The sequence below is a fragment of the Lactuca serriola genome, chromosome 2 (assembly GCF_051521515.1).
Source record: "Lactuca serriola cultivar US96UC23 chromosome 2, Lser_US96UC23_V15, whole genome shotgun sequence".
NCBI lineage: Eukaryota > Viridiplantae > Streptophyta > Magnoliopsida > Asterales > Asteraceae > Lactuca > Lactuca serriola.
In genome coordinates this window covers 173,217,258-173,236,287 of record NC_136409.1, presented here as the reverse complement: position 1 = coordinate 173,236,287, position 19,030 = coordinate 173,217,258, and the positions used below count along the sequence as shown (strand labels likewise).

The 19,030-nt window shown below is 36.7% G+C and overlaps 1 protein-coding gene across 4 annotated transcripts; it reads right to left on the bottom strand.

Moving 5' to 3' along the window:
- Window positions 1-14,507: 14,507 nt before the first annotated feature.
- LOC145090601 (transcription factor bHLH18-like) lies at window positions 14,508-16,639 on the bottom strand. Of its 4 annotated transcripts, none has more exons than XM_079028745.1 (5): window positions 16,519-16,639; window positions 16,036-16,101; window positions 15,436-15,921; window positions 14,933-15,319; window positions 14,508-14,765 (listed from the first exon to the last, which is right to left on the bottom strand). In XM_079028745.1, exons 2-5 carry the CDS (start codon window positions 16,063-16,065, stop codon window positions 14,691-14,693), a joined length of 978 nt encoding a protein of 325 aa, XP_078884871.1. In that variant the 5' UTR covers window positions 16,066-16,101; window positions 16,519-16,639; the 3' UTR covers window positions 14,508-14,690. The 4 variants fall into 4 exon arrangements, with proteins under 4 accessions (XP_078884871.1, XP_078884870.1, XP_078884872.1 ...); XM_079028744.1 differs by having other exon boundaries at window positions 16,452-16,605; XM_079028746.1 differs by having other exon boundaries at window positions 16,407-16,525.
- Window positions 16,640-19,030: the final 2,391 nt, after the last annotated feature.

The window sequence follows — 19,030 nt, the reverse complement described above, 5'->3', positions numbered from 1 at the left end:
TTGTCCAAGTTTGATTGCATCAGGACCAACGCAAGCACTCTCTCCCGCAACTCTACGGATTACTGACGTCTGCCAGGGCAAGGCTGATACACCTGTGGTGAAGAGCAGGGCTTTTCAGTTGACAGCCAACGAGGCTCGTGCAGCTCCTGACGTGGTGACAGGTATGTTGATGGGTTTTGAGCACTACAACATTCCTATGGTGTACATGCAACCCTAATGCTTTGGATCTAAGTTTTTCTTAAGTTATACATGCAAATAATCATCCAAAGCATAAAACCTATGACTAGCATACACGATTCGGAATTGATAACTAAAACCAAGTTAGATGAATACCTTTTCCTTGTAGTTATTTGATCTTGACTTTCAAGAGCTTAGTGTCTCAATTGATGCATGTCTAATAAGTCATAAACACCAAGTTGCAATGGAGAATTATGAGAGAGAGGTTAGAGTGGCTCAAAATCGGCTAGGTTCTCTATGAATGCATTGGTGCCGATTTTGGAGCCATGGGGTTCCTTTTATAGTTGAGGCTTCTAGGGTTTTCATTTGGAAACCCTAATTCCCTTACTTAGGCCCTAAGCAACACATGTATCCCTTATGGTAAGTCTGTGGACGAAATCTATATGGACTTTCATGTAGTTTTCGTCCACCCTTATACCAATAGGGTCCATTAGCCTAAACTAAAACTATTACTAATTTACATAATCAGTCCCCGTTGATTTAATCAGTCTCTTTTGATCACTAAATTAATTCCAAATTAATTTTTAATCAATACTAGTTAAATAATATGATTTCACAATTAATATATTATTCTTAAAATATATTAAGAAATCACAATTAACCTTTTTCTCCATAATTCATCCTATCAAATTGCTATGGTGAAGGCAACCCAAAAGGAACATGCTACTATCGGGTCAAGTATATACCAATTATAGTTATGGGCTTAGAAACCTAATCCAACATATGTATCTTCTCCTTATCTCTTTATTTATATTAGTTATCTGCTTATATTTATGTGTTTTATTTTAGGATCGTTCCTCGTGAATGGTATTTATACTTTGGTGTTGTTTGATTCAGGGGCTACCCGATCCTTTATGTCGCTTGCGCATAGCAAGAGGTTTGTTGGGGCTCAGGGGGAGATGGATTATCCTTTAGATGTCAAAATTGCAGATGATCAATCTATCCGGGTAGTGAGGGCTCGTCGGGGTTGTATTCTCAAGTTGTTCAGGGAGCAGCATATGGTTGATTTGGTTCCCATTCCTTAGAGTGGGAACAAGTTTATCGTGGGTATAGATTAGATGAGACCTAATGGGGAAGTGATCGATTGTGAGCAGTAGTTAGTTCAGATTCGAACCCCAAATAGAGGAGAGTTAGTGGTTCAGGGAGAGTGAGCTCAGCATGGGCCGATTTTATGTTTAGCAGCGAGGGACAGACACTTTATTTAGTAGGGTTGCTCCAGATTTTTCGCCTATGTTATGGATACCCGTGATAAGGGTAACCTGACTGTGGATGATGTGCCTATTGTGCGTGAGTATCCGGATGTGTTTTCGGAGGATTTTCCTGGGGTGCCTCCAGAAAGGAAGGTTGAGTTCAGGATTGATTTGGTTCCAGGTGCGACTCCGATAGCCAAAGCACCGTATCATTTGGCTCCTCCCGAGATGCAAGAGTTGTCTACATAACTACATGAGTTGTTAAACAAGGGATTCATTCGACCAAGCAGTTCGCCATGGGGGCACCGATCTTACTTGTGAAGAAGAAGGATGGGTCTCTTTGTATGTGCATTGACAGCGGGAGGTGAATAAGGTAACGGGGTAGAACCGTTATCCACTCCCGAGGATTGATGATCTGTTTGACCAGCTTTAAGGTGCATCTTGGTTTTCCAAGATTGATTTACATTAGGGTTATCATCAGATGAGGGTTATAGATGAGGATGTGCAAAAGACAACTTTCGGACTCATTATGGTCATTACGAGTTTGTGGTGATGCCTTTTGGACTCACCAAGGCTCCTGCCACGCTCATGGATCTCATGAACCGCATGTGCTTGCTGATGTTGGATCAGTCAACGATTCATTGATGATATCTTGGTCTATTCAAAGATCTAGAAACAACACGTGGAGCATTTGAGGGAGGTGTTGGAGACTTTGAAGAGGGAGAGACTTTTCACAAAGTTCTCTAAGTGTGAGTTCTGGTTGCGCGAGGTGAAATTTATGGGACACTTTGTCAATCAGAATGGTATTCTGGTCGATCCGCTCAAGGTCGAGGTTGTGATGCGGTGGGAGGTTCTGAGGTCTCCATCTAAGATTTGGAGTTTCCTTGGTCTAGCAGGTTATTATCGGAGATTTATACAGGATTTCTTCGAGATCGTTGTTCCTTTGACTTGGTTGACAAAGAAGACGGTCACATTTCACTGCGGGCCTGAGTAGCAGGCAACTTTTGAGACCTTGAGACAGCGGTTGTGCGAGGCAACGATTTTGACCCTGTCGGAGGGTGTTGAGGATTTTGTGGTTTATTGTGATGTGTTGATCATGTGTTGGGGACATTGTTGATGCAGAGGGGTCGTGTGATCGCTTACGCTTTGAGGCAGCTAAAGCCTCATGAAGAGAATTATCTGACGCATCATTTGGAGTTGGGGGTTGTGGTTTTCGCCCTCAAGTTTTGGTGACATTACCTTTATGGGGTTCGATGTATTATTTACACGGACCACAAGAGCCTTAAGTATCTGATAGATCAGCCAAATATGAATATGAGACAGCTCCGATGGTTGGATGTGGTGAAGGATTATGATTGTGAGATCCTTTATCACTTGGGGAAGGCCAATGTGGTGGTGGACACTCTCAGCCGCAAGGTGGTCGTGGCTCCAATCAGGGATATATGTTTGAGGATGACCGTGATTACTCTACTATTGGAGCGGATTCGCGAGGCTCAGATCGAGGCTATGAACGAAGAGCACCGGAAGAGTGAGCGTATTGTGGGTCAGGTGGCTTCATTTGATTATGATAACCGTGGGTTGTTGACTCTTCATTGGAGAGTATGGGTTCCATATTAGGGCGATGTGCGTCATGTTATGATGGAGGAGGATCACAAGTCTAGGTTCTCCATTCACCCAGGGGCGACAAAGATATATAGAGATCTTCGTACTGATTATTGGTGGCCCTACATATAGCGGGATGTGGCTTGGTATATGGAGTGGTGTGTGACTTGCAGGAAAGTCAAAGCCGAGCAACGACCTCACGGGAAGATGCAACCGTTGGAGATTCCAATATGGAAATGGGAGTAGATTACCATGGATTACATCACGAAGTTGCCTCGGACTGCGCACCGAGTGGATTCGATTTGGGTTATCGTGGATCGATTGACCAAGAACACGCATTTTATACTGATCCAGGAGAGTATCTCTGCGGAGCAGTTGGTGGAGATTTACATTAGGGAGGTTGTGGTAGAGGTGGAAAAAATTGACACGACACGAAACCCGACACGAAATAAATGGGTTTGGGTAAGATATTTCAACCCATTTAAACAAACGGGTTGACACGACACGACACGAAAATTAAATGGGTATGGTTAGGGTTGAGAATTTCAACTCGAATATGACTCGAAAATGACCCGTTTATTTATATGCAAATTTTTTAAATTATTTAAATAACCTAGAAAGATACAAAACCAAAACCATAAGTAAAAGAAAACCTTCGAATTGAGTCGTTTTGTATTGTTGAAATGACTTAGCCGTCTAGATCAATACTTAATTTCAGTTTTTCCATTCTCTCCCAAACTACCCAGTCTCTTTCACCACTCTCACATCCTCGCGACCTTTTCATGCACCTCTCCAACTCGCACTCTTTTAATTTTGTCATCTGAACTTGCTATGACTTCATCTATTCTGCCTCCAAAGTATTAGTTTTTCCTCTCCGCCTACCTAACTACTCTTTCAACATGCTCAATCTTTTAACCTCACATGACATGACATATTTCAAGGTATAGCCCTAACCCGAAACCCGACACAAACTCGACACGAAAATAAACGGGTTGACACGACACGACACGTTAATTAAATGGGTCGGGTTAGGGTCAAGCACTTTCAACCCATTTAGTGTTTCGACACGACACGACACGATTGCCACCTCTAGGTTGTGGCACGACATGGGGTTCTGATTTTCGTGGTTTCAAACAAGGATTCTAGGTTTTTAAAGAGGTTGCATAATGATTTGGGTACTCGTCTCCATTTCAGCACGACCTTCCATCCGCAGACCAACGGTCAGAGCAAGTGGACCATTCAGAATCTATAGGATATGTTGTGGGTGTGTGTTTTGGACTTTGGTAGGAGTTGGGATACCTATGTTCCATTAGCAGAATTTTTGTATAAAAACTTTTATCATGCTAGCATTGATTGACCTCCTTTTGAGATGCTTTATGGGAGGAAATGTAGGACCCCGATATGTTGGGGTGAGGTTGGTCAGCGGGTTATGGGGAGTACCGAGGTGGTACTTAAGACTAACGAGGTGGTACTTAAGACTACCGAGTTGATCCAGTAAGTTTGGAGTAAGCTCTAGACAGCTCAAAGTCCGTAGAAAAGTTATGCTGATAGACGTCGATCATACTTAGAGTTCCAAGTGGGGGATATGGTTCTCCTAAAGGTCTCACCTTGGAAAGGTGTCATCCAATTCAAGAAAAATGGTAAGTTGGTCCCCAGGTATGTTGGTCCTTTTAGGGTTTTGGCTCGGGTGGGCTGGGTTCCATATCTCTTGGATCTTCCAGATGAGCTCAGTCAGATCCACAACACGTTCCATGTCTCTCAGCTGCGGAAGTATTTAGTGGATGATTCTGTAGTGGTTCCATTGAAAGATATTCAGGTGGATGACTGTCTGAACTACATTGAGAGACTGGTGGCGATTCATGACGGGAAGACGAAAACCTTAAGGAACAAGGTTGTTGAGTTGGTGAAAGTTTAATGACAACATCACAAGGGTTGTAACACCGTAAATTTTCAAACAAAATTTTCATTTTAAAAATCACTTAATTCTCATAAACATATTTCACCAAATCTCAAGTGTCAAATCATCAAAACACAACTCCATAATTGTTTGATTAAAAATCCAGGATCCGCAGAACATAACTCTTTCTCGCATGTGTACAATCGGCGCCTTCCCGATATCCTGAAAAGTACCTGAAACACACGTCACATAACACAGTAAGCACGAAGCTTATTGAGTTCTCTAAAATACCACATACAAAGATCATAAGCCTATCATGGCTATAACTCGGCATGGACCCTCCGGTCTCACGCGTCTCAGTGTGGACCCTCCAGTCAAGTCTCTTAGTGAGGACCCTCCGATCTCACAGCTCAGTTTGGACCCTCTGGTCCTGTCTCAGTGGAAAACCTCCGGTCCCAGAACTCAGTTTGGACCGTCCGGTCCTCTCTCAGTGGAAACCCTCCGGTCCCACAACTCGATTTGGACCCTACGGTCCTATCTCAGTAAAACACAGAATATAACATATATATCACACATACAAAATGCATAATATCACGTAACTCTAGTAAGCACATAAAAACCTTAGCTCTAATACCAACTTGTAACACCGTAATTTTTGAAACAAAATTTTCATTTTAAAAATCACTTAATTTTCATAAACACATTTCACCAAATCCCAAGTGTCAAATCATCAAAACACAACTCAATAATTGTTTGATTAAAAATACAGGATCCTCAGAACATAACTTTTTCTCTCGTGTGTATAATCGAGACGGATCCTTCCCGATATCCTGAAAAGTACCTAAAAACATATCACATAAAACGGTAAGCACGAAGCTTAGTGACTTCCCCAAAATACCACATACACAAATAATAAGCCTCTCATGGCTATAACTCGGCATGGACCCTCTGGTCTCATGCGTCTCGGTGTGGACCCTCCGGCCATGTGTCTTAGTGAGGACCCTCCGGTCTCACAGCTCGGTTTGGACCCTTTGGTCCTGTCTTAGTGGAAACCCTCCGGTCCCACAACTCGGTTTGGACCCTCCGGTCCTATCTCAATAAAACATAGAATATAGCATATATATAACACATACAAAATGCATAATATCACGTAACTCAAGTAAGCACATAAGACCCTTAGCTCTGATACCAACTTGTAACACCGTAAATTTTCAAACAAAATTTTCATTTTAAAAATCACTTAATTCTCATAAACACATTTCACCGAATCCCAAGTGTCAAATCATCAAAACACAACTCAATAATTGTTTGATTAAAAATCTAGGATCCTCAGAACATAACTCTTTATCTCGTGTGTACAATCGAGCCGACGCCTTCCCGATATCCTGAAAAGTGCCTGAAACACATATCACAAAAAACAGTAAGCACGAAGCTTAGTGAGTTCCCTAAAATACACACACACAAATAATAAGCCTCTCATGGCTATAACTCAACATGGACCCTCCAGTCTCATGCTTCTTAGTGTGGACCCTCCGATCATGTGTCTCAGTGAGGACCCTCTGGTTTTACAGCCCGGTTTGGACCCTCTACTCCTGTCTCAGTGGAACCCTCTGGTCCCACAACTCGGTTTGGACCCTCCGGTCCTATCTTAGTAATACACAAAATATAGTATATATATCACACAGACAAAATGCATAATATCACGTAAGTCAAGTAAGCACATAAGACCCTCCGATCGCATATAGATACCACTCATTGTAAGTATAGTGAGAAGACTCACCTCATAAACACGCAAGTAAATAATCTCGCACACGAATCTCGAACTGGCCTTCGCCTAACACATAAGATAATTATCTCTAATTAACATTTAAACCACGACTCTAAGTAAACTAGGTTATTCTCTCTCTCAAACTCTTGGAATGGGTAATATACCATTTTACCCCTCCATGGTCCCCACAAACACTTCATTGACCAAACCCTAAAGTCAACAAAAGTCAACACTCAAGTCAATAGTCCATGTTGACTTGACTCGCCGAGTGCATCTATGCGACTCGTAGAGTCCCTTTGGTCCCTCAGAACCCTCACGTAAAGCTTCGATCTTTACGTTCATGCATGACATATTTGCTCCATAATGCCCATATAAGCTCTAACTAAGGTGTTTAAGCACAATAACTCTTTCATGGTTAGATAAAGCTGGAACCTTTGGACACTATGGACCTTAAAAGGTCCAGATATGATGTCTCAATTCTTGGCAAGCACAAGTCATACCAAAAATCAAGGAAATATGGAAAAAGCCCCAAAAGTTCCTCATTAACAAGATCTAAACAACATGATGAGCAAGGTGATGACTTTTACCTTCCAACAGAAGCTCCAAGTGAATGATTATTGGATCTCACAGCCTTTCCTCATTCCTTGCTTAAATCTCACTTCTTTTCTTCCAATGATTCACCAAAACACTCAAATATTAGCTCTATTACTCTCTCTTAGCTCCAATGGCAGATTAGGGTTTCATATAGGGGAGTTGCGTAGCTGGTGAGGCGGAAATGAGGACATAATTTTCTTTAAATAGGTCCCAACCCCGGAGATTTAGGGTTTCATCTCATAGCTCCAACTCGGCGAGTCGGCTCTCTGACTTGTCGAGTCAGTCTTTAAACCCACGTGCACAATCGAACTCCACTCGACGAGTCAAACACCCAACTTGTCGAGTCACTCATTAAATAAATAAATAATTAAATAAATGAAGTACCTAGGAGTCGGGATGTTACAAGGGTTCTGAAAGTACACGAGAGCCGAAATATGAGATGAAGGATCACTATCTAGAGTTATTTGGAGGAGCAGACTTTGAGGACAAAGTCTAACTCAAGTGGGGGAGAATTGTAACATATGGATCTTGTAAGTTCCTTTTATCCTTTCTTAATTGAATAATTAAAATTTTGGTCCTCTACTAGTATACTGGGTGTACTCTATGAGTACGCTTAGCGTACTAGCTAAATCAGGAACACAAGCATTGCCTACGTACGCTGGGCGTACATGGTGTTACGCGGGGTGTATGCTGGCTTGGGACAAACCCTAATTTTTAGGGTTTGTGCCCTATTTAAGCTTCTTTAACCCACCTCGTGGACATTTTAGACCATGTGACATCCCCATTTCACGGCCAGAAAAGACCGATTTTGTTTATTCTTTATAAAAAATCAGAGTACTTCTTTTAATAAAAATGTTGAGGAATTTGTTCCCAGTAAAACATGATAAATACATTATCATAACATTTCTGAAGAAAAGTATTTTTTTTATTCATTTAAAACATTTGGGATGTCATCGTTAATACAGAAACATAAGCATAAACATAACTTACATTTATTTACACTAGTGATCTTCATCTCTTTTAAATCTCTTAGTGTAAAGTAACTTCGTATCGACACCTGTGATACAAATAAACTGAGTAGGTCAGGTTGGGAAACCTGGTAAGTACATAGGATTTTCAACCCACAATAATATAATTATTATGTTTAATCATCAAACAGTTAACCCAATTACCCATTGCCATTATCTTCTTTAATCTTAAGGATCTACCCTAAGAATCAGCTATTTTTCGTTCATTCATTCCTAAGGATTTTCCTAAGGAATAGGTACGAAGTCCATCGTTATCAATGACACAGCTGTCAAGCACATCTGCTAGTTCTATCACTTAGGTGCACCTGCAATAGTTGTGACATTCTATATGAGGCGCTTCTGCCGATATTGTCCTTTAGACGCTACTATCAAGGTTATAATGTTCTCTATTAGGCGCAGCTGCTGATATTATCCTTAGAGCGCAGCTGCTAGGATGTTTATCGTAGATCAACAACATCTATAGGTTGTGGCACAGCTACCAGTGCTCATCTATAAGGTACTAGGTCCATTGCTGCCCATGTTCACCTATAGGGCACTACGTCCATACCACTAATATTCCTCTATTTTAGCTTTCACTCCTCTTTCTTCGTCTACCCATGTTTTTCCCAACATATTTTGTAGATATAAAAATATGTATACAGTTTAAAACATTTAAAACATGTATAAAAATCTCTCACCCAGCATAGACAGCAAGTATTCAGACAATATGCACACGTAGCACGTAATTTATATTAAATACTTCATATCTATGTGTAAGATGAAAGTAACTATGCACTCACCTGGGAAGGTGGTGACTCGGCACTCGGACATCACTTCTTTACTCTTAAAACAATTATCCCTTGACGAAACCTAATATCATTACCACTAGAGTTTAGTCTAACGTTTGACGAGACTAATTTAATAGTCTAGCTATTATTACTATTATATAAGAGTTAAACAATACTTATATAGCCCATAATAATAGCCCAAATACTCCTTATAAGGTCCTAATAACATTACTATATTGAAACATAAGCTATACTAAAGATATGGTAGGCATAGCTCACTTACAGCGGGTTTTTCGCAAAAACCGGGCTTCGCTGGAGCAGCATTCCCGAGCCAAAAGGCTCTTTTCTTAGGACTCCGGGAGCCTCGGGGCTTCCTTCAGGTTCTAGGGGGTTTACCTAGGCTTTTAGGGGGGTTAGGGGGCTAGAGAGAGAGTCTAGAGAGAGAAAGAATAGTTTTGGAAGGTGTGAAGAATGAGGGAACCCGACACCTCTATTTATAGGCTGAATTCCTGATGGACTCGCCGAGTAGGAGGACCTACTCGCCGAGTTGGGGCATGTGGCAGCCTTCTGGTGGTGCCACATGTCCAATTCTGGTGGTGCCACGTCACCCCCTATCGCGTATCAGCCTTCAAACTTAGAAAAATCATAACTCTCGCATACAAGCTCCATTTTTAACGTTCTTTTTTTCAATGCGTAGGTAAAATCAAGATCTACAACTTTCATTTAGACTCCGTCGGCTAATTCTTGACCGATCTCAAATTTAACAATAGGAGGCGTTTAGACTATTAAATGACCGCGAAGAATTCGTAACTCCTTCATACGGAATCCGTTTTCGTCTATCTTTTTACCGTTGAGTTCCAATTAATGAGATCTTCAACTCTCATTTAGGTCGCATAAGCCAAAAGCCACTCGAACTGAAATTCGAGTTTCGGGCCGTGCACTGTTAAGCCAAATCTTAGAAAATTCATAACTTCCTCATACGAAGTCAGATTTGGGCGTTCTTTTTTTTTTGTATGTTCTCGGTTTAACATATACTACAAATTTTGTTTAGATTTCTAAGGTTAAAACTCACTCCATCGTAAATTTACTATTTACGCTTCCCGTTGTTGTGCCGGTTTTGCCGTAAAACTTCGACGGACCATAACGTATTCGTTATAACTCGGATTTCGGCGCTCTTTATGTGTACGGAAACCTTGAGACATATTCTACAACTTGGTTAAGACTATTTATTATAAATAATCTTTTTCCGAAAAGTCGTTTTCGACCCCTATTATCTCTAAATTGACTAGCCCGGATCTACGGGCGTTACAGACCAACCTCCTCATCATTAAAATCCTAATTTCATCCCTTAGCCTTTGTGTGGTGCTTTTGAGCTCTTCTAAAGAAATTTGGTGTGTTTTGTGCATCTTGAAGTGGAAGAAAAAAGTTGAAAAGACTCATTCTTTGGAGATGAGCTTAGAGATCCAGATTTAGCTTCTTCATTTCGTGACTTAGGAGGTATAAAGTCTAGAGCTGCACACAAAAACCGTATCCTCGAAAGAAAACCGATCCGATCCGAAAAACGGTTTTGACCAAACCGGTGACTGGATTAAAACCAGTTTGACTTTTCGGACTCAAAATCGGATTTACCCCCGGATCACAAACCGGATTCTATAAAAACCAGTTCTTAAACCGTTGAAAAATATGGTAAAACCTAAAAAAAATCCGGATCAAACCGGTTTCAAATCGGAATCGGATTGTTGACTAGATTCGGATTGGATTTTGACCAGATTCGGATCGGATTTGCCCGGATCGGATTTGATCGGATCGGATTGTTGACCGGATCGGATCCTGGGTTTGTGCATCTCTAATAAAGTCCATACCTTGTCAACTCATTGTGTAGATCTTCTTTTGGGCTTGTTTATGGCCATTTTAGTCCCTTTTGGTTATATGGACTCATGCATGTGTTAAGACCCTTGGTTAAGCTCTTTTGTGCTCTAGATCCTCATTAAGCCATGCATGCATGTAAAGTTGCCTACTTTACGTGATAAATCATCTTTTGGGACTAGATCTGAGAGTATGGAGTAGGGGATGAATGGATTAGGTGCTTTTTGGCATGGGGGTGGCCAACTGGGGAGTACGATGGGCGTACAACCTGATACGTTACACATACTAGCCCCAGAGCGTGTACGCTAAGCATACGAGCTGAGTACGCCCAACGTATTCCATAGGTGGGATTTGTTTTTGGGCCATGTGTGGACCTTAGGAGTTTAGGGCTTTGTAAGGCCATCCGATTTCTAGTTTAGACTCTTTTGGATGAAGGCACACTAAGAGGTTTGGACTCAATTTGGAAGATTAGGCCATAATTGGGCTTTAGGTGTCTATTTATGGAATTGGGCCTTTTTGAGTAACTGGTTTGGACTTTGGCCATACACCAAGTTAGGGAAAGGGTAAAATGGTCTTTTACCCTAGTTTGGACTCTTAGTATGAGTCGATATTTAATTATTAATTAGATGTTACTTTATGATAATAGCGCGGGGATTTCGGGACAGTAGCTAGAGATTTATCTATGAGATTCAACAGTATGAGATGAGTCTTCATCACCATGGTTAGTAGGCCGAAGGCACCAATGCCGAGCCATGGTTTATTATGTTATAGTGCTAGATGTCGCGTGACTCTTGCATGTCTATGTGTTGTATGCTTAGTGGGCGGGGCCGAATGGGTAGTCCGTATGTTGTCATTTGTTATACTTGTATATTTGGATGTTGGGCGGGGCCCGTTGTGAGAGTTAGGGCGACACCCTTTATACTCAATGGGCGGGGCTCGGTATGCAAGTTGGGGCGAGGCCCGTTATACTCAGTGGGTAGGGCCCGTTATGCGAGTTAGGGCGGGGCCCATTACACTCATTGGGCGAGGCACATTATATGTTTGATATAGGTGGTATATGGTATTTCGAGGAAACTCATTAAGTTTTGTGCTTATGGTTTTCAATTTATGTTTCAGGTACCTCTGGTGCAAAAAGGAAGAGATCGTGGTGATTGCAGTGCACACACGATATTGTTCCGCATTTCATAATAACTCTGATATTTCATGATGTTTTGATACATTTGTTCCACTTGGAATTTATGATGATGTTTTGGGATATTGTTTATTAATTGAAAAATAAAATTTTTGGGTCTTATTTTTGGGATGTTACATCTGGTTATTTGCTTATTGTGAAAATTATATAATTACAGTATTGTGCATAGAAAACCCTAGTATTGTGCATAGAAAACCCTATGAGCTCACCATGATCCCAAGTCTGACCCACTCAGATTCTTTGTATCAAAAGTAGCGGTACGAAGGTACAATCCACTTAGAGATTTAAGGTGTTCAGGCCGTTAGTAGAATAAGTTAATGTAAGGCATGCAATGACTATGTTTATGTTTATGTTTTGCATCAGTTATTACATCCTAAGTTTTAATAATTAATGAAAACATTTCTTCAGAAATACTTTTTATGAGACAAATTATGTACTTATAAAGAAAACTTTTTTTTTTTAAATAAGCATAAATAAAAATCTTTTTCGAACCGTGAAAATTAGGCTGTCACATCATCTTAAAACATCTCCAACCCACCCTAATATACCATTTTCTAACCCATTTTACCTTGTTTTTTTTTATAAATGAATAATATCACTATATATTGCTAGTAACACTATTCATTTTCCCACAAAAACGGATTTGAATTTCATTTGTCAATTTTAATTTCTCTTTCTTTATATTATACATTTCTAGTTTTTTTTTTTTTTTTTTTTTTTTATAGATGAACATGGTACGATACCCGATTTATTTTTACTCAAATCATATACCAAACCAACTATAATTTGTGCAAAAAAATTATATCAATACCGTACCAATTATATTTGGTACTAACTTGTTTGACTACCAATAAGTTTGGTTTGTACAAATTGATAATGGTATATTAACAACTTCTTTCTACTTTTTAATTGTAATAGTTAAAGTTCATTAATGACATTAGACAGTTTTACCAACTAGTAAGAAAAATTAGTAAATCAATTATTTTAGGTTAATAAAGAATTCTATTAAGTAATTTTGAAGTATTTCAATTTTTTAAAGTGTAAATTACTGATATCATCCCTATGGTTTGCCCAAAATTGCATGTTTGGTCCCTAACTTTTTTTTGCACTCGGATCGTCCTTATGGTTTGATTTTGTTGCATTTTTCGTCCTTATGGTTTGGTCAAAATTGCACGTTTGGTCCCTACCTTTATGTATGTAAGGTACGAAAAACGCAATAAAACCAAACCACAAGGACGATCCGAGTGCAAAAAAAAAGTTAGGGACCAATTTGCAATTTTGACCAAACCATAGAGACGATTTCAGTAATTTACTCTGTTTTTAATTTAATTTGGTAATAATTATTCACTATGACTAAATGGATAATAAAATGTTCTTACATTTGTAAACACTAAGCATATTTCATAATTGAAATATATGGTTTAGATTATATATATATATTTGTGTAAATTGGTTGATACAGTAATACAATGACATTTATAATCTTGTTCCATTACCGTACCATAATTACTCATGGTATTACCAACCAAACATGTTAGCTACTAAATATATCGATAGCCAACTTTTTTGGTTTAGTTTGTAACATATTGATTGGTTTTTTGTGGTATATATACTTAACAACCTTAATTTGATTTATCTATTATTTATAATATAAATATAATATTTAGTATATGCAAATATCATGCATCTATTAAATTATATTAATCAATCATAAATGCAAAAGTTTAATTTTTATGTAGCATTTAAAATTTTAAATACTTATTAAAAATTGAAATACGAAAACATATTAATTTTATAAAAACCTATAATTGAAACATATCTTATAAATTTGAAATAAATATAGCTTTATTTATTTAATAACTTTTGTTTCAATAAATTGATAATTAATTCAAATTCTTTATACATAAAAAAGAATTATTTTGTTATAATTTTATGATAAGATAATTTATAATATTGTTGTAATGAAAGAAGATAGAATATCTTTATTAAAAGTTAATTACTAGAAGTGTGTTTAAACAGTCTATATAAATTACAAAAAAATAATATACACTAGAAATGGAGTAGGACGGAAGATAAAATATTATTTAACTATATTTTATCCTAAAAAATAAGGTAAAAAATCTAGGTTCCAAATAATATAAGAAAGATTGTGGCAGCAATGTAAGTCTCTAGTTTTTATCGTGAGTCATAGGGTGACTTTTGGTAATAATTTAGTATATATAATTACTAAATTTTATATGTATTTTCTATAATTATTTATTTTATATACATATATATGACTTATGACGTAATTTTTTTTCCAAAGCGTGGGTTAAATATAAGCCTTAGAGTCATGACACGCTAGGACAAACCTTTTTACAATCATGTAAAAATTAGAAGTGGGTCGGACATCATCTTATATATAGAGCGATACACCTAAAATAAATCACATATTCAAACAACCATACTAGAAAAGGCTGAATCATCAAAGGGGCCGGATGAAAATGTTCTCAACTATTTTTCCTTTCTTACACATATGAGCCGTTTGATAAATTGACAAGGATGTGTTGTTAGTTAAAAGTACAAATAGCTAGTTGGAGGTTCTTCACAAGATCCGTTGATGACATAATGAAGTCATCATTCTTCTGCGTATAAATAAAGAAAAAAACGAATCAGACGATCCACCTATCAAGGTTTATTGAATCCATATGATGTGTGCATTATACATTTGAATGTCAATGCAAGAAAGAGAATAGGATTTAATTTCCATTTCAATTTCATGATTATGGATTTCGGAAACATAGAAGTATACCTGAGCAACAATGGTGATAAGAAGAGTAGTATCACCAAACGGCATGGTGCTGCTACTGATGACAGATAGACCAAGCTTCTGTATCTCTCTTAGCACTTTGACCAATGTTGTACAGTTTTTCCGACTGTAGATTTCTACTAGTAGACTGAATCCTGACTCCCTCACTTCAATCTCTGGATTACAAGGACTACTACTCTCTTCGAAGTTTGTTTCATTAGAAGAAGAACCATCGTCATCGCTACAACTAAGCCTCGATCTCTTAGCAGATATATCTGACCCTTGCATGTTCTTTCTTTTCAGTTCTGATAAACCCTCAAGTTCCTTCACACGGCCTTGAAGTTCTTGTATGTAATTCGCTGCGTCTTCTAACACAGTTGCCTTGTCCATCTACCACCAGAGAATTCGCAGCTCATTAATCAACAAACAAATCAAAAAGATCTCAAAGTCGCAATTACTAGTTACGAATTTTAGGGTATATATATATTCTTGGGATAATGTTGTACCTTTTTAAGGTCAGGAAGAAGGGAAGACAAAGAAATAAACCGCTGAGCCAACTTCTCTCTTCTCTTCCTCTCGGCCAACACATGATCTTGAACCTGAATAGGGTTCCTTATCATGGTCGGAACTTTTTTGGTATCAGCTGCTGTGAAACCCAGCGAATCGCTAAAAGAAAGGATCTCGTCTTTAGGCTTTTTATCCCCAAAAGAAATTGTGAAGGTATTAGGAGTATCAGAAAGTAGCTTTGGCCTCGATTTTTCAGTTGGAGTAAAATTCATGTTGATACTATTGCTCTTTTTGTAGCTAGTTAGCTGCTTGATATTGGATGGTTCTTCAAGGCCTTTCGAAGTTTGAAAAGATTGATCGATAAAAGATGGGTTTTCTGTGTAGCTTTCCGAGGAAAATGAATCAACACTGAAATCATGATCCATCATATGATGATAAGGTTTGTTCATCTGGTATTGATTCATGAACCCTTGCTCTTGCATTTCCTAAAATATGGATTCAACGAACATAAAATAATGGTTGAAAAAGAAATCCAGAAAGTATATATGATTCCAAATAAATCGACAACTACGTCCAGCCTATATATATGTTTTACATACCAGTTCCGGTAGCCAAGCCGACGACTCCATCGCTTTTATATTTTTGGATGTTAGTTCCAATCTCGCCTGCAAGTAGAAATTCTTTTCATCAGATCTCATAGAAAACATATAAAGACTAAAAGAATAAATTATATTCTTTCCAGAAATTTGACAGAATATTGTTTAACAAAATCTCTTTAGTTTGAAAACATTTCTAGAGGAAAGTAATTCATCATATGACATTCCACAAATACCAAAACATCATGGGAAGGAGACTAGAAAGTACATGTTATATCTGTAAATCAAGAAATCATATACAGATGCAATATAGATATATATAATGCTCTTCGAGTTTTATTTTTTAGACCCAAAAACCTCATATCAATAAATACCAGGAATAGGGTTCATGATTTGATGTAATAATCATGAAAATCAACCTTCATTGAAAACTGGGATGACTAGGGGTTGAGACTGTCACCTAAACCGGGAGAGAAAAGGAGATACCTTTTTGAAAAAGAAAGATGACTTTATATCAGCTTTTTGGGGACTCTTTTCTGTTTTTGCATATGACCAAGAGTCAAGAGAATATATACTTGAGCAATTTGTAGTGAATTGATGAAGACTTGAATACTGTGTTCTATTCAGCTGAGACACGTGACGAAAAGCAATTCATTCTGTAATTGATTCCATCTTAATTTCTCCTTCAATAACCTATCTTTTCCCTCATTTTTAAGTTTATCTTAAAGTTGATGGTCCAAGCATGGGCAATAATTAATGGATCAAGACAGACCATTTTTATGTAAATTTGTATTTTTAAAGCTATATATAGGGTGTTTATCAAAATTAGTAGGAAAATGAAAATGAAAACTTGATAATGGATAGTTGATAGTTGGAACCTAAAATGTTGAACCTATATCTTTTATTTTTATATAGGCGTTTGGCAAAAATACCTGAAAACTTATAAAATATATAAAATATTATATAACATGAATTATCTAAAACACACCGTTGATTTTATAAAAAATAATATAATTATAAAAGAGTTTTTGTTAAACATTACTTAAAATAAGTTTTGGATTGAAATTTTTTTGTTTTAACTAAAAGCTAAAACTTTCTATTGTCAAAAGAAACTATTGTTTTTTTTTTTCATGTTTTTTTTAAAAAAAGATAAAACCTAAAAGCTCTAAAAAATTAAGTGTTAGACACACTCATATTCTTGTATTTTATATAGTATACATAATTACTAAAACTTAAGTGTTAGACACACTGTTATTCTTGTATTTTATATAGTATACATAATTACACTCATATTCTTGTATTTTATATAGTATACATAATTATGAAAAAGCATATGTTTATATTGCATTTCATTAAGTTCATAATTCATAGCAAATCAACAGTTAAAACCATCTGAAAAATATTTAAAACTTCCTTTAGTGGATTAACAAGTTCATCCAATTAGTTTTAACAAGGTTCCATATTGTATGAATATATACTATTATCTATATGTGTCATCTATACTTTAAAATTATCATTTTATTTTATTAATTAGTTGTATGTGAAACTCATATATTATATGGGTTGATTAAAAAAATATAAATAAAAATGTATAAACAATAAACATGTTTAAAGTAAAATTTCAAAATAAATATGATAGAAATTACGAATAAGTAATTACTTTAGTTCTATAAAAATAAATAAATTATTGACATATTTTAAATAATTATCTTAAATCAAAAATTTTTAAAGATTTTATTAAATTTGAAAATTTTGAATTTATAAAAAAAAGTGAATTAAGTAATAAGAAAAAATTGTTTTTATTTCTTTTGTTTATTGTTTAGATAACCATGTGGCAAAAAATTCATTTATTAGATAGATATTTATATTTATTAGAGCATTGGCTATGAAAAATTAATTATAACACCATTTTGGTTTCATCTCATATATCACATCACCAATAGTATTATAACACAAAGTGGGGAAATGATCACCGTTATAACACCAACTTTTTTCCATTTTATAATTTCTTTTTTGTTTTTTTTTTTCTGAATTTCTTTCTTTTATTAAAACAAATATATTTTAAAATAAAAGAAAAATGCAATACATTTGTATTTAAGATTTAAAAAATGATACCGGCTTTCCAAAGCGTTGACGATTCGTAGGAACATATTCCTATTCAAACGAAACTTTGGAAGTCTTTCAACCCGTATACACAATTATCTGCAAAGTAATCGCGATATAGACATTCGTGTCCTTTCTCGCGATTTCTATTTAACAGTGCACGTCTTGTTAGTAGCGGGGTTGGGTTTGGTTATGGCATCTCGTTGGTGTAATAATGGTACATTATATTGAAGAATATATCGTCACCGTCATCATAGGACGAGTGGAAAGGATCCATAATTTTTTAAAGATAATTGGAATTGTAGAAAGAAAGAGAGGAATTGTGTGAAAAAAACTATTAATAGATATTAGGTATTTATAGGTAAAAAAAGTAATGTTTTTAAGGTAATTTTTTGTATTAAATTTGACCGTTTGACAACGATTTAATTGGTCGAAAAGGTGGAAATTAGCTCGTTTCATCCGGTCAAGACGACAACGAGATGCACCTGCAACGATATACAACGATATGGGGGACGGTGTTCATCTCGTTATGACGCCGTTGAGACCCCTCCACGTCCGCCATAACCGCATTTTGGTGCCCATCCCACATCATCTTAGTTAGACAGAGATAGATGCTAACATGAATCTTTTATAGTTTCATGTTTATTTATTGGGATTATAAAATGTTTATTTATTGAGATTTTTATAATATTTGTCTAATGACATACATAAGAACTATTAATTATAGGAAAACATTACCATAATTAAATGTCAAATGCATTATTTATGAATAATATTTTCTATAATTAATGAATTTCACATTTAATTATGGTAATATTCCCCATAATTAATAACTTTGTTAATATTTTTTATATGTGTCCTTAAACACATGTCCACTAAGCGACTTGAGCCCTCA

Bases quoted from the DNA above. Each gene is read 5' to 3' on its own strand.
- LOC145090601 (XM_079028744.1), bottom strand. The intron at 15,922-16,035 runs GTATGTAAAACA...TCCATATTTTAG, and splicing joins CGGCTTGGCTACCGGAACTG to GAAATGCAAGAGCAAGGGTT. The intron at 14,766-14,932 runs GTATACTTCTAT...ATTTATACGCAG, and splicing joins TTATCACCATTGTTGCTCAG to AAGAATGATGACTTCATTAT.